This window comes from Lynx canadensis, chromosome D1 (genome assembly GCF_007474595.2).
Source record: "Lynx canadensis isolate LIC74 chromosome D1, mLynCan4.pri.v2, whole genome shotgun sequence".
NCBI classification, from domain to species: Eukaryota; Metazoa; Chordata; class Mammalia; order Carnivora; family Felidae; genus Lynx; species Lynx canadensis.
In genome coordinates this window covers 15,013,343-15,029,281 of record NC_044312.2, presented here as the reverse complement: position 1 = coordinate 15,029,281, position 15,939 = coordinate 15,013,343, and the positions used below count along the sequence as shown (strand labels likewise).

General features: G+C 46.7%; 1 protein-coding gene across 2 annotated transcripts in view; it reads right to left on the bottom strand.

Moving 5' to 3' along the window:
* CEP164 (centrosomal protein 164) overlaps positions 1-15,939 on the bottom strand; it is a 67,957-nt gene that overhangs the window by 40,298 nt on the left and 11,720 nt on the right. For both annotated transcript variants that reach the window (XM_030332231.1, XM_030332232.1), the window contains exons 4-6: positions 7,555-7,759; positions 673-828; positions 129-263 (exon numbers count right to left, since the gene is read on the bottom strand). In XM_030332231.1, the coding sequence (XP_030188091.1) occupies positions 129-263; positions 673-828; positions 7,555-7,759 (496 nt within the window). The remainder of the gene's footprint in view (positions 1-128; positions 264-672; positions 829-7,554; positions 7,760-15,939) is intronic.

The following is a 15,939-nucleotide window of genomic DNA, read 5'->3' as shown; positions in this document are numbered from 1 at the left end:
CACTGAACTGCACGCTTAAAAGCGATCACAATGGTAACTTTCATGTTATATATATTTGACCACAATAAAAAAAAACTTTTCTAAACAGGACAAAGGGTTCCCAGGCCAGGAAGAGGATTCATCATTACCTGGTTGTCACTCTCTGCCTCATCCTCCTCGTTGCTCTCCTCCCCTAAAGCCAAGAGGCTGAGGGCTTTCTTGTCCTCATGGATGGAGCCCAAGAGACCCTTTGTGTAAGCAGAAGTCTTGAGACCCTGTGGAGGCTCCAAAGCAGAGAAGAAAAGTCAAGGGACACACCAGAAAGACCTGCAGAATGCCTGCCCGACTCTCTTTCGGTTTGGTTGTCTCCCAGCACAAGTCTGCCACGGCCAGGAAGCCGAGCCCGGCAAACCCAGCTCACACGGATCCCTCCCTTTTCCAACTCCTACCACCCCGGCTACCAGGATGGGAAAGTTAGCACTGCAGTCCCCATGGCGTGGGCCTGTCCTCTGTAGCCCAGAGTCCACGTTCAGCATCACACAAGTGTGATTTGCCCTCCCAACTTAATTATGAACCTTGAGGGCTCAGCCCATGCCCTCTCTTTATCATCCGTGGGCCACAGATCCTAGCATGACACACGAAGGCCCCACAGGAACTAAATACACCGAACACACACACAAAAAAACCATTTACCAGCGTGAGTTCTCCAAGCTGACCAGATTCCACTGAGCTCCCCAGGCTCACGCTTTGCGATCCACGAAGAGCAGAGGCCGGGGCATCCACAAGGCCTCTTAAGGGAGCCAGGCCCCCAAGAGGGACGTGGACTGGGGCTAATGAGGAGCCCGGGGCCTGGGCAACACAAAACATCTTGTTACAAACCCAAGAAACCACGTGGCCCTCGGAGTGTCAGAAGCAGATATAAAAATAAAACATCTAAATCCTGCCCGCTCAAATTTAAACCACCTCCGTTCAGAGGCTGCTAATGAAACACAACATCCAGAAATTACCATTGTGCCAACTGTGTGAGAAATCACAGGCTGGCTTGCTGATTCCCCTAACTTTGCTGCTAGCGCACAGCTAACGGCCGTCTCACATCTGGCAGATGCTGCGGAGGGTTCTGCTCCCCTTTCAGAAGCCACGTAGGAAGTGGGGGGGCAGAGGGAGGGCAGAGACAAAAGCCTCATCTACCAGAGGGAGAAGTCTCAATAGATCAAGTTTAAAACTGATGAACCAAGCAAAAGCAGTCGAAGCGTATTATTTACAAATATGGAAGTACGCACGAGAAGAAAGCAGTTGTCTCTGGGGAGGGGTATGTGCGCCCAGAGAACTGCTGGGTTTCGTTACCCACCTTTTGGTACTACTTGACTTCGTTTGATATGGGCATGTATTACTTTGATTAAAATAAACAGCAACTATGAAAAAAAATACATTAATGGCAAAAGAAGAACTTTCTTGCCCCGCTCCACTGATGAGGAAGGTGGCTGAAAGGAGCCTGGCCCCCAGTTTCCCTGTTCTCACGCTGGCCAAACGAAGGCTTCGGGCTAACGAGGACAGGGAAAGAAACCAAGCTGGAGTCAGAACTGGCAAGGCCTCAGCGCACTCACAGACAACTGAATTCTCAGTTTACTGATCTGCAAGATGGAGATGATGAGTGCCTTGCCGCTTAAAAAGCAAGGTGTGCTGGGAAGTTCAAAAGGGCTCATGAATGTGAGGAGCACATGTGAGGGGGCCGGGGCTACACCGATGTTGTGAAAGGGCTGTTATTAGAGGGACTCACATAGGACTCACGCAGCTGGAGCCCCGGCTTAGGAGAAGGGGCAAGGAGAGCATTCTGGGGACAACTTACAAAGACCTCTTTAAAATTCATTACTCAAACTTAAGACGCATCAAACAACACGAAACCATTCCCCTCTAACCCCAAGGAGACCAAGAAGAGAAAGGGGAGGCCAGAAGAGGTCAGGCTGAGGAAGCACAAGTGGCCCACCGTCTCTCATCCACCGGCTCAAAGAGCCAGACCACCGGGCAGGGTCTCAGCGGGGCCCCTTTCTGTGTGGGAAGGGGATCGGACACTCCTCCGAAAGGGGGGTGAAGTCCCGAACCTTTGAACACCCGAACCACTGCCCAACCACCTGGCCTGCTGCAGAGTACTTCCGTTAGGCAGAGAAGGAACGCATAACGCTCAGGCTGGCCCACATAAGCCAGCATCAGGTACCGGGCTAAGCTCCTTCTGCGCCACCTCTCATTCTGCTCTCACAACAACCCGAGGCCACAGTCCCTACAAATGGAGATTGGGGAGATCGAGAGCCCTGCCCAAAGTCACAGGGCCAGCAAGGGGGGCGCAGATATGGGACTGAGCCCAGGGCTGTCTCTAAGCTACTATTTTACGCCACCGTCTGGCTGTGGCAGAGAAGAGCCCAGAAAGGCTTCTCTAAGGTAAACTGGGGGCAAACTGGGCCCGCTCGTCCTGACTTCAGCCCTCCCAACCAGCCCCAGCAGATCAGCAACCAAAGTTCCTCCCACACTGTATTTATGGAAAAGTACAGACTCCCACCATGGCTAATTTGCTAACGTGCTGGGGGCTGGAGGGAGGGAGACAGGCATGCTGAGGGCTTTGTTCTCCCAGGCCTTTACCAAATCAGTGGTTAGCAGGGAAATTACACATTCCTGGCTCCTAGCTGATCATCTTCTATAGCTGGCCATTAACTCTGACTATGGGCTGTACGTGGCGTTGTCCTTCGGAGCGGATAAACTTGCTGCCGTTGGGCTAATTAAAACTTTCAGGATCATCTGCAGCTTATCCGATATTTATAGTGCTACAGTAGTTATTAAAGCTAACAGAGAACCAGGGCACGCCAGCAATTAGAAACCAGAGGGAACAACTGGGTAAAGCCACAGCTGGGCAACAGCAAAAGAATAGCTGGGGAAATTCAGAGCGACCCCTGTGGTCTCTGATCCAACTTGACTTCTTCTGAATGAAGAATATGGTGTGACTCTTTAAAGGGACAAAGGGGTCGGGATGATAGGGACAGCACCGTCCTTTGGCAAATCCCAGCAGCGGAGGAAGTGACGGTACCAACGAGGTCTGTACGAGCCTGACGCAGGTTGTTCACATGGCTTCTGGGAGCCCTGGGAAGCCAGGAGCAACAGCAGCTCGCGGGATGGTACGGAGATGCTGGGTTTCAGCCCCTCATGACTGGATTCACACTCCAGTTCCGTGGGATTCCCACAAGGGACTGAATTCAGAGCTTAGGGGTGCGGTGTCCACTTGGGAAGCCTCTGTCCATAATCACCTGAAGAGAAAGTCTTCCCAAATCCTGGGAAGGTACGTAGATCCTGCGTGAGTGCCAAGATCAGTGCCACCTTACCCTCAAAACTGATCATCTGCAAAGCCTGTGACCCATCTGTGAAATACAGTTAGCTCCAGGGAAGGGAAGTCTAGATACCCCGAGCCGCTGTCTCGCAGGTGATGGGTACAAGAAACATGAAATACACGTCACCCCACAAGATGGCCAGCCTGGGTAGTTCAGGGATCAGTAGTTACGAGGGGAGAGCAAATAACAGGAGAGCAGGCCTGATGGCCGAGTCAACCCAACCTGCTGCCTCCCTGCCAAGTTCACCGAGTTCAAGTCCAACGTCAGCTCGACGGGCTCCCTCCCTGCCAAGTTCACTGAGGCCCACGGGCCATGCTTGCTAAGAAGCCTACCTGGTCGAGAGGCTGCGTCGTGCCTGACTCTGCAGCAAGCCCTCTGTTGGAACTCAGCTCGACTAGCCCCTGCCTGAGGGGGCTGCTGCTCGGCTGCAAACCGGCTTGCTGATGGGCCTCCTGCCCAGCAGGGGCAAGAGCCGCCTCCAGAGGACACGCCAGCACCTCCGGGCCACAAGTCAGAAAACTCGCGTCCCTCTCCATGGTTCTGATGGCCTCGTGCTCACCCTCACTAGATATCGTGGAAGACTCGGCTGCCATGCAACAGACCCTGCTGGCAATGTCTTTACGTGGCATCTCCTGCGTGCTCTCGGGCAGCCCCAGGCCCTCCAGCTGCCTGGAGATCTTGACCATATGCAGGATGTGCTGGTAGAACCTCTGATCCTCAGAGTAGTCTTCGCTCTCAGAACACTCATCAGCAGACCCCTGCATGGGGGACACCTGGAACGCTAGAAAGGGGCTGGAGTGCTGATCTCTCAGGCCGGGACCCGCCTGACCCATGCCCCGCCCAGATCCCTGAGAGCTCTGCAGGTCCCAAAGGAGGTTATGCACCTCACCCAGGATCTGAGAGCCAAGGTGAGAAGCCAGGCTGCTGCTCTCCGAGTCAGGCTCAGACCCACTAGGCTTCCTGTCTTCTTCGCGGGGGTCTGTTGACCCCGGGGGTTGTCTCTTCTCACTGGTAGGGTACCCTCCAGGGGAACTCCCTGAAGGGGCACTCTGGGCCGGCTCTAACGCCAGCCGATCAGGTGGCAATAGGAAGAGTTCCCGAGGTGGATCTTTAGCTGAGGCCCCTGGAGCCTCAGGGTCACTGGGTTCTGTCTCCTTGCAGCTGCCGGGGGTATCCTTGTCGACAAGCTTGGACACCTGTCCCATCCACAGTCCTGGGGGCTCTTTTCTCCTCCTCCCCCTGCCCCTACTCCCACCTTCTCCAGAAACTCCCTGCCAGCTCAGGCCTTCAGCTGGGCCATGATCTAACAAGAGCAGGGGGTTCTTCCTAGTAGGCAGCATGTGGTCAGAGGAACAGGGGGACCCGGAGGGCTCCTCCTCAGGGGATGGTGAGCGAACGGGGCTCTGGCTCTTGTCCCCACCGGGGCCAGTGGAGCCCCGTTTGGCCATGTGGCCCAAACCTCTGATGGTTTCAGAAAGCTCTGAGTGGACAGAGGCCTGGCACCTGCTCTCCAGCACATCCTGCCCATTCTGGAGGGGCCGGGTATTCTCAGGGCCCAGAGCACTGGGCTTCTGCTGTCTGGTCCTCAGTTCCAGATCTTCTATTTCAGGGTCTGAAAACCCCAGGTAGATTTTCTCTGTCGGCTTCTGGGGTTTCCCCAGACCCTGCTGATCACCCAATTCCGTTCTGCACTGGGCTCGGGCCCTGCCTAAGATTTTCTCCACGCCGGCAAAGATGTGGTGGGTTCGGGAAGCTTGGCCCTTGGAGAGTGGCTGAAGCTTGCTGGGCAGGGTGCCCAAGAGAGGCGAGGGGATGTCACCCAGCATGCATGGGCTCTTCCCTTTCTTAAAGGAGCCCTCGCTTCTAGCCTGCATCTCTTGGTCTAGGTCCAGATCAGCAAGGCCAGGTGCTGGGAGAGGGGATGGGCCGCGGAGAAAGGAAGGAGGCGGCAGAAGTCCCTGCTCAGGCTGTGTCTCCTAGATGGGTATATAAACATGCAAGAAAAACTGAGACAGAGGCACTTCTGACTTACACTTGCTACCTCAGCCCTCGGCAAGCCCTTAGCAGAAACCCACCCTCTAATTAAAGTAAAACACAAACCAGGAGGGGGAAAAGAAGCCAGAAACCCCCTCTGACTTCTTTGTTTTCTGGGCCCTAGTTTCCTTATCTATAAAGGGGAGGCTGGACCAGATCAGTGGCTTACAAACCTTGCTTCGTGGAAACTGCAGGTTCGTTGCACATGGTGCCCTGGAGGCCACAAGAGTGTACATGTCACGGGGAACGGGCGTCACTAAGACCTACACCCCCAGGTTCAGCTGGGGTAGCTCCACTTCTGGACATGCTGGACCTCCATAGAGGAATGATTGGAAGACAGGGCTTCACTACTAACAACTGTCAGAAACACCAACCAGATTGTCTCTAAAGGATCATCAAGCTCTCAGTTCTGTGACTGGTTAAGTTTATAAAACCCACCAGCCTTACCAAGGACTACCAGAAATTGTCTAAGAAGGGAAAGAAGAAGGGAAACAGCCAAAGAGGGGAGCCCTGGGGATTCCGTCAAGGTCTTCTGGCAAAGACACGAACTGGCACTACTCAAGAGAGGTCCACAAAGACAGAAAATCTTGAGTCTAGAAGAAACTCTGAACGATAAACCTCACCCTGCAAACACATTCACAGTAGGCTCCAGCCGGCCTGTGCACGCATACCTCCGGAGAGCCCAAGCCACCTGTGCCCAGGTCACCCACCTGGCTCAGGCCTGCCCTCTGGACAAACCCAGGTCTGAGGCACTGTCCTGAGCCTGAGAGCCAGACTGGCAGCCCAGGACTTCCCAATCGTCCTCAGCTCCACAGAAGGAATCCTTTTTAACAGGGAGTTCCACGCGCTCAGTCACACAGCCAGAACTCTGGCACCTGACCCTCCACCCCAGAACCCTTGCTTGGTCCCCTCTCTCACCGTTACTCATGCCAGAGCCTGCCCAGACACTAGGTAGTCCTGGGTTAGTGAAAAGCCCATTATCCACCTTCTGCCTTTGAAACACTTAACATTAGAAAATTCAACCGATTTGGAAATGACTTGTCCTCTTTATCTGGAGGGACGGGCTTGTTATCTTATTTCTTGGAATCATGAGTGGTGATAGGTGGGGGAGGGCAGGGGAGGGAAGAGTATCTGTGGAGCTTGGAAGTGTTGAAAAAGATTAATTCATCACCAACCATCCGATGCCAGACTTGACACCCTGAGAAGGAAGGAAGAAAGGGAGATGGAAATCTTCACTGAAACACAGGCACTGGTGGGAAACAGACTGCAGACAGAGAGCAAATCAACTGGACAAGTGAGAGGGTTGAAAAGGTATTCTCATGCCCCCCACCTGGCTGGTCTGAGCTCCTATGTGCCTCCCTCTCCTCAACATGCCCCACCTGCGCCCCACCTTGGTGAAGGATCCCCTGCACCGGCAGAGCGCTCTGGGAGAGCCTGGCCCTCACATCAGCATGGCTCCAAGTCTTAGCTCCTCTACCTATAAACCCAGGGCAATAACTCTGCTTCTTAAGTTCAGACATACTGGAAGGACAAATAAAAATAAGGGGAAAGAGCACTTTCAACTCAGAGTGAAAAAGCTACCTGAGACCAAGATGCTCACGCTGCCATCAGATTTCAGTTACGCACCCCTACCAAAGGACAATGGCAAAAAAGAACAATCCACAAAAGTGGATAAAGCCCAAAGCTTTTCTTTTTGGACTTTGAAGGCACTGGCTTTCTGACAACTGAATTATGGCTACACCTGACATCTATGAATTTGCACCACACTTGGAAGGCCTGGCTCTGAAAGAAGAAAGACACTCCACTCATCTAGGTTCTCTGTCAACTGCCCCCCTGTCCCCCACTCTCCAGAGGGGTAGACGGTATCCCTTCTCAGACTGCTGCAAAGCAACATCCTCGGGGAAGCGCGCTTTCTCAATAATCCTCCTACATAATACGTGCTTCCCGGGGGGAGGGGGGAGGAGAAAAGAATTTTCCAGAGACGATAAGAACTTCCAGAAGCTAAAGGAAAATCTGCCAGAAGACAGGCATAACTGAGATGATGTACTATCAAGCAATCAATGCGTTATTGGTGTTGTTCTGAACTTCCCAGCTGTAAACACCTAGGGGTTCCCAATATCCCCTGAGGTTTCAGCCCCGGCTCTCTGGGGGCTGGCATCCACGGACTCACCAGCAGACTTTTGGAGGTCTCTTTGTCCTTCTTGTCTTTCTTTTCCTTCTTCTTTTTCTTGTCTTTCTTGTTAACGGCTCCTGGAGTTGACAGCTTCCTCCGCTCTTGGATCACCAAGTTCCGATAGTGCTCGTCACATGGATGGTCCCACGTGGACTGCCCATTGGCAAAGTTGAAATAGTAAATATCACCTGTGATGTCCTGGCTGTAGAGAGTGGAGGTCAGAAGTTAGTCCCTGCTCAGGTCCAAAGCTACTTAGGAAAAAAAGGAAGAGAATAAAAGTGGCCAGGAGACAGAAAAGAAGGAAGAACTGGGTGAGAGGGACAGAAGGAGAGCGAAGACACGGGGGACGCAGGAGAGGATTAACACAGAAGGAAAGGGTACCTTCTGGCTAATATAGGAGTTAACTTAGATAAGAACAAAGGACTGGGATAGCTAAGGACTTCTCTAGAAGAAAATGTACAATCATTGGGGTTCCTAGGAATAAACTTGGTTTGAGATGGATAAGTACAGATGCTATGGGATCTTAAAGATAAGTTCTAGGATTGACCTTCCTTAATATTTTCATAAATGGTCCAAGGAAGAAAGAGGCATTGTGATAGCTCTGGTCTTACACAAGACTCCGATCTCCTAAGAAATAACGATCCAAGCCAGTGGAGATCAACAAAAGAAACTAATGTAAAGGTGCATTTCATGAACCTGTGTTTCAACATGGACAAGTCCAAAATAAGCCATGCATTCCAGCCACCATTATCAAAAATTCATTGGGACAGCTACAGAAAACAAACAAAATTCACCATAGCAATACAAAAAACACGATACCCAGGAATAAATCCAACGTGTACAAAATCTTTATAAAGCTTCACTGAAAAGTCAGGAAAAAGAAAAAAAGAAAAAGCTGTTGGAGAGACAGCCCATGTTCCTCAATAGAAAGACTCAAGTCTGGCGGCACCTGGTTGGCTCAGTCAGTGGAACATGCAACTCTTGATCTAGGGGTCGTGAGTTCAAGCTCAATCTCAACTCTAACAAAAGAGAAAACATGCAGAAGTAAGCAGGAAAAATATTAGGGATGAAAGACAGAAAGATAACAAATGACAGATAAGTGCATGAGAAGATGCTCAGTATCACTAAACATCAGGGAAAGTGAAATTTACAACCACAGGGAGATATCACTTCCCACCCACTAGCACGGCTATTACCAAACAAGCAGAAATAACAAGTGCTGGGGAGGATGTGGGGAAATTGGACATCTCGAGCACTGTCGGTGGGGATGGAAAAGGGTGTGGCCGCTGTGAGAAACACTAGTTTCCTAAAAATTAAAAACAGAGAGGCCATATAGCACAGCAATTCCACCGCTGGATATATACCAAAAAGGAAGGCAGGGATTCAAGCAGATTATTTGTCCACCCATGTTCACAGCAGCATTACTCATAAAAGTCAAAGGGTGCAAACAGCCCAAATGTCCATTGACGAATGAATGACTAAACAAAAGGTAGTACATACGTACACTAGAACTGTATTCAGTCTTGGCAACGAATGAACTACTGACACCTGCTACAACATGAATGAAACTCGCAGACATTGTATCAAGTAAAATAAGCCACACACAAAAGGCTGAATATTGTGGGCCCACTGATTTGACCTTGAATAGGTTAATTAACAGAGATGGAAAGTAGATTAGATGTTACCAGGAGCTGGGGGGGGGAAGGGCAGAATGGAAACAGACTTTCTGTTTGGGAAGATGAAAAAGTTCTGGAAATGGGTGGTGGTGATGCTTGCACAACACTGTGAATGTACTTCATGCCACTGAGCTGTATATCTAAAACTGGCTGAAACGGTACACTTTACATTATGTAGGTTTTACCTGGAAAAAAAAAGTACAAAAAAATGTATAATTTCAGTGTGATAAAAGAAAGCGCAAAGAAAATTAAAAGACAGGAGGTGGGGAGAAAATAGTAGAAATAGTAGTATAAGATTAATACACAGAAAAATCTGGCACAAGAACAGACACTCAGATCAATGGAACACAATACAGAACCCAGAAAGGGACCCACAAATGTATGACCAACTAATCTTTGACAAAGCAAGAAAGAATATCCAATGGAATAAAGACAGTCTCTTCAGCAAGTGGTGCTGGGAAAACTGAACAGCGACATGCAGAGAAATGAACCTGGACCACTTTCTTACACCATACACAAAAATAAACTGAAAATGGATGAAAGACCTCAATGTAAGACAGAAAGCCATCAAAATCCTTGAGGAGAAAGCAGGCAAAAACCTCTTGGATCCTGGCCGCAGCAACTTCTTACTCAACACGTCTCCAGAGGCAAGGGAAACAAAAGCAAAAATGTATTGGGACCTGACCAAAATAAAAAGCTTCTGCACAGCAAGGAAACAATCAGCAAAACTAAAAGACAACTGACGGAATGGGAGAAGATATTTGCAAATGACATATCAGATAAAGGGCTAGTATCCAAAATCTATAAAGAACTTATCAAACTCAACACCCAAAAAAAAAAAAACAATCCAGGGAAGAAATGGGCAAAAGACATGAATAGACACTTCTCCAAAGAAGACATCCAGATGGCCAACCGACACAGGAAAAAATGCTCCACATCACTCATCCTCAGGGAAATACAAATCACACACACACTGAGATACCACCTCACACCTGTCAGAATGGCTAACATGAGGGGCGCCTGGGTGGCGCAGTCGGTTAAGCGTCCGACTTCAGCCAGGTCACGATCTCGCGGTCCGTGAGTTCGAGCCCCGCGTCGGGCTCTGGGCTGATGGCTCAGAGCCTGGAGCCTGTTTCCGATTCTGTGTCTCCCTCTCTCTCTGCCCCTCCCCCGTTCACGCTCTGTCTCTCTCTGTCCCAAAAATAAATAAAACGTTGAAAAAATAAAAAATAAAAAAAAAAAAAAAAAAAAGAATGGCTAACATGAATAACTCAGGCAACAACAGATGTGGGTGAGGATGTGGACAAAGAGGATCTCTTTTGTACTGCTGGTGGGAATGCAAGCTGGTGCAGCCACTCTGGAAAACACTATGGAGGTTCCTCAAAAAATTAAAAATAGAACTATCCTATGAACCAGCAATTGCACTACTAGGTATTTATCCAAGGGATACAGGTGTGCTGTTTCGAAGGGACACATGCACCCCCATGTTTATAGCAGCACCATCAACAATAGCCAAAGTATGGAAAGTATGGAAATAGCCAAATGTCCATCGATGGATGAATGGATAAAGAAGATGTGGTACATATATACAATGGAGTATTACTTGGCAATCAAAAAGAACGAAATCTTGCGATTTGCAATTACGTGGATGGAACTAGAGGGTATTATGCTAAGCGAAATTCGTCAGAGAAAGACAAATATCATGTGACTTCACTCATATGAGGACTTTAAAACACAGAATAGATGAACACAAGGGAAGGGAAGCAAAAATAATATAAATACAAAACGTAAGAGACTCTTAAATATGGAGAACAGAGGGTTACTGAAGGGGTTGTGGGAGGGGGGATGGGCTAAATGGGTAAGGGGCATTAAGGAATCTACCCCTGAAATCATTGTTGCACCATATGCTAACTAACTTGGATGTAAATTAAAAAAAAATGCTTTGGGGCACCTGGGTGGCTCAGTCAGTTTAGAATCCGACTTCGGCTCAGGTCATGATCTCGCAGTTCGTGAGTTTGAGCCCTGCGTCGGGCTCTGTGTGACAGCTCAGAGCCTGGAGCCTGCTTCAGATTCTGTGTTCCCCGCCCCGCCCCACCCCCCTTGCCACCCCTGCTTGTGCTCTGTCTCTGTCTTTCAAAAACAAATAAACATTAAAAAAAATTTTTTTAATGCTTAAATGAAAATAAAACCCACAGAAAAATCACTTTTACCTTCTCAACAAAAATAATAATAAGCAACCCAGCAGACAAAACGGCAAAGAATATAAATAAGCAAAAGGCCAACAGATGGCCAGCTCAACTCTATGAATGATTTGAGAAATGCAAATTTAAATGATCAGGCATAATTTCCTGTCCTTGGATCAACAATTTTTTTGTACTCATCATTTTGGAGGAATCAACAATTTTTTAATTGATAATTTTTTTTAAAAAGGCTTCAAACCCAACACAGGGCTTGAACTCACAACCTTGAGATCAAGACCTAAGTTGAGATCGAGTCAGATGCCTAACCACATGAGCCATCCAGGCACCCCTAACTGATAATATTATTAAATGAACAACCATATGTACCATTATTGGAGGAATTATTAAACTATAAAGGAAGGTAATGTATGATTAACAATATTTAAATTCTGTACATCTTTTAACACACCACTGCAAATCCTAGAAATTTTTTCTAAAGACACACATACAGGGGTGCCTGGGTAGCTTAGTCAGTTGAGCATCAGATTTTTTTTTTTTAATATAACTTATCGTCAAGTTGGCTAACATACAATGTATACAGTGTGCTCTTGGTTTGGGGGGTAGATTCCCGTGATTCATCACTTACATACAACACCCAGTGCTCACCCCAAAAAGTGCCCTCCTCAATGCCGATCACCCATTTCCCCCTCTTCCCCAGAGCCCCCCATCAACCCTCAGTTTGTTCTCTGTATTTAAGAGTCTCTTACGTCTTGCCTCCCTGTTTGCAACTATTTTCCCCTTCCCTTCCCCCATGGTCTTCTGTTAAGTTTCTCAAGTTCCACATATGAGTGAAAATATGATATCTGTCTTTCTCTGACTGACTTATTTCACTCAGCATAATACCCTCCAGTTCCATCCACATGAGCATCAGATTCTTGATTTTGGCTCATGTCATGATCTCACGGTTCATGGGCTTGACACCCACATCAGGCTCTGCTGACAGTGTGTAGCCTGCTGGGATTCTCTCCCCCTCTTTCTCTGCCCTCCCTCTCTCTCTCTCAAAATAAATAAATAAACATTAAAAAATAAATAAAGACACACATACGAAACCTCAGGCAACATGTTTACCCAAACTGAAGAAGACATCTGACTTCGCCTCACCTAGTGCCAAATTCTCAGATGCCAGAAACAGAAAGAAAATGTGAAATCTGAATAACAAGTGTGTGAACTGATAGGTCAAGGCTGGTGTCTGACCTGGACAGAGACCCTCAAAAGCTGTTTATTTATTTATTTATTTGTTTTGTTTTGTTTTGTTTTGAGAGAGAGAGAGAGACAAAAACAGAGAGACAGAGAGAATCTTAAGCAGGCTCCACGCTCAGCACAGAGCCTGACACGGGGCTCGATCCCATGAACCTGGGATCATGACCTGAGCTGAAATCAAGAGTCCGATACTCAACCGACTGAGCCACCCAGGCTCCCCAAAACCTGAGTTTTAATGCCGGTTGAAAGGCACAAAATACGGCCTTAGACCTTCATGAAGTGGGAAACCAGGGGCAAGACCCTTGCGTATCACTGGGCCCTTAAGGCTGCTGGCTCCATGAATAGAAGAACCTAGTGGGCAAAGAAGCAATCCAGGTCTAGGCAGGCGAAAACTCCAAGATACATGTAGACATAGAATTCAAACTGTGGTAAGGAAATCCCAAGTCAGAAAATTAATGTAAAAATTTAGTACTAAACCCACTGAAAAATCCGTGGCACAAGCTATCATAAAGTCACTCAACAACCCAGGAATGAGACACAGAAAATAACTCTACAGAAGATAGATTCACAAAACTCACAATAAATAATTAACAAACCCCATGGGGAGACAGTTCACTGCGAAAGGAAATCAGTGCCAGTAAAGAGAAACATTGGCACGCAAGGAAACCTGGCATAGTACAATAATCAAAAGAAGACTAAAATTAACTACATCTAAAATTACTGTAGGGACAAAAAGAGTAGAAGCCATAATGAAAGAACAGAACTCTAAAAAAAAAAAAGAAAAGAAAAGAAAACAGACATACTGAAAAGAGCAGAACTTGTAGGAATCGATAGAATCATTAAATTAGGGACGGAAAGGGGGAAACAAAAATAAATCCAAACGTGGCACAGCAGTGAAATTACAAAACATCAAAGATAAAAACAAAATAATAAAAACATCCAGTTTGGGGAGGGGGGAGAGGGGGGAATTTTACTACCCACAAAGAAATAACTGATGAGACCAAGAAAACATGTCTTTTTAGCAAAACCAGAAGTCAGAAGATAAGGGTGCATAATATTGTCCAAGGGCTGTTCGTACTCAACATACAATTCTGTACTCAACTAAACTGTTATTCAGAGTTAGACCAGACAAAAGGCACCGGGACACAGAAGACATAAACACATCTATATATGAAAACACATTGATATAAAGGACATTTACAGAACCCTATATCCAAAAATGAGACACTACATTCTTATCGAGCATCCCTAGAACATTTACATAAACAGGATCACTTACTGAGCCAGAAACGAGGTCTCAACTTGTAACACAAAATAGAATGAATAAATAAAATTGGAAATCAGGAATAATAAAATACCCAAACTCTATCTACCTCATCCCCTTCAAACTATTTTTTTAGAACAAAGATACTTAACACAATTTTACAAAATCAAATCCGATAGTATATAATCATGACCAAGTGGACTTTATCCGAGGAATGCAAGGTCAGATTACCATTTGAAAATCAATCAATACAACTGACCCTAGTAAGACCGAAATAGAAAAAAAAATCACATGATCCTATTAATAGGTACAGAAAAACATTTGGCAAAATCCAATATCCTTTCTGATTTAGACCCTCAGCAGGCCAGGAATAGAAGGGAACTTCCTCATCCTGACAAAAGGCATTTACAAAAACCTACAGCTCCCATCATACTCAATTCCTTAAGATGAGGCGAAAAGCAAAAATGTCCACTGTCACCACTTCTATTGTTAGAGGGTCTAGTCAGTGCAGTAAGGAAAGACATAAAAATAAAAGGTATTCAGTTTGGAAAGGAAGAAGTAAAAATGCCTTTTTCACAGAAGATGTGATCATGCGTGTAGGAAATCCTATGGAATCTACAAAACTATTAGAACTGACGGAAATGAGTTTAGCAAGGTTGCCAGCTATGAGATCAACATATAAAAACGAATTTTATTTCTATATAAAAGCAACAAGCAATAGGAAATTTTTACATATACGATTTAAAATAGACCACTTAGTAAATCTAACAAAATATGGGTAATGCACGTACCCTAAAAACTACAAAACGTTTCTTAGAGAAAAAAAACCACCCAAAGAACCACCCAAATAAATGGAGACAGACCCTTGCTCAGGGGTTGGAAGACTCCATAAAGTTCTAGAGGTCAATTCTTCCTAAAGTGATTTCTAGATTTGGTGCAATTCCAATCAAAATCACAGGATTTTTTTTTTTTTGTAGAAAATGACAAGCTGATTCTAAAATTCATATGGAAGTGCAGAGGACCTACAATACTACTTTGCGAATGGACAACAAAGTGGGAGGATTTACCCTACATGATTTCAACGTCTATAATAAAGCTACAGTTATCAAGACAATATGTGCAGTATTGGTATTAAGACAGACAAACAGATCAATGGAAGAGAGCAGAGAATCCAGAAATAACCCGTCCATAGACCTAATAGTCAATTTGGAAAAGAAGTGCTGACCACCCCTAGCAGGTACATGAAGGTGGTAGGTGTGACCCTGGCACATGGCTGGCTCAATAACCAATGACAGTTTCCCACCTTCCACTCACCATTTTATTTTTTACAAACACTGAAGCCATTTATTTATTGAGTATGTGTACATTAAGAGGTTACTATACTGATTCTATTTCTCATGTGGTTTTTTTTTTAATAAGAACTTCATTTTTTAATGTTTAATTTTCAAGAGAGAGAGAGAGAGAGAGAGACAGAGCGTGAGTGGGGGAGGGGCAGAGAGGGAAGGAGACACAGAATTCGAAACAGGCTCCAGGCTCTGAGCACAGAGCCCAAGGCGGGGCTTGAACTCATGAACCGTGAGATCATGACCTGAGCCGAAGCCGGATGCTTAACAGACTGGGCCACCCAGGCGCCCCTCTCATGTGGTTTCTAATGAGAAAATGTAACCAAAAGCAAACAGCACACATATATACAAACTTAAAAACGAAGGCAAAGAAGATAGAGATGATTAGATAAGGCAAATGTGGGCATCGGAGTGGATATGAGAAACAGAACAGAAACCGCTATCCTACAAACTTACCCTACAAACACAACCACGAGTGCTCAGCACCTGGAAGAGTGTAGAGCGCAGACGGATTTATTACAAGAGAGGTGTCACGAAACTGGAGGAGATCCAAGGAAAACGCTGCTACAGAGATCAGGAGAGGGGGGAGCCCGCCATGTGAGAAGCTGAAAGGATAACTTAGGATTCTTCAGCACGGACGAGTGAGGCCACACTTGCGG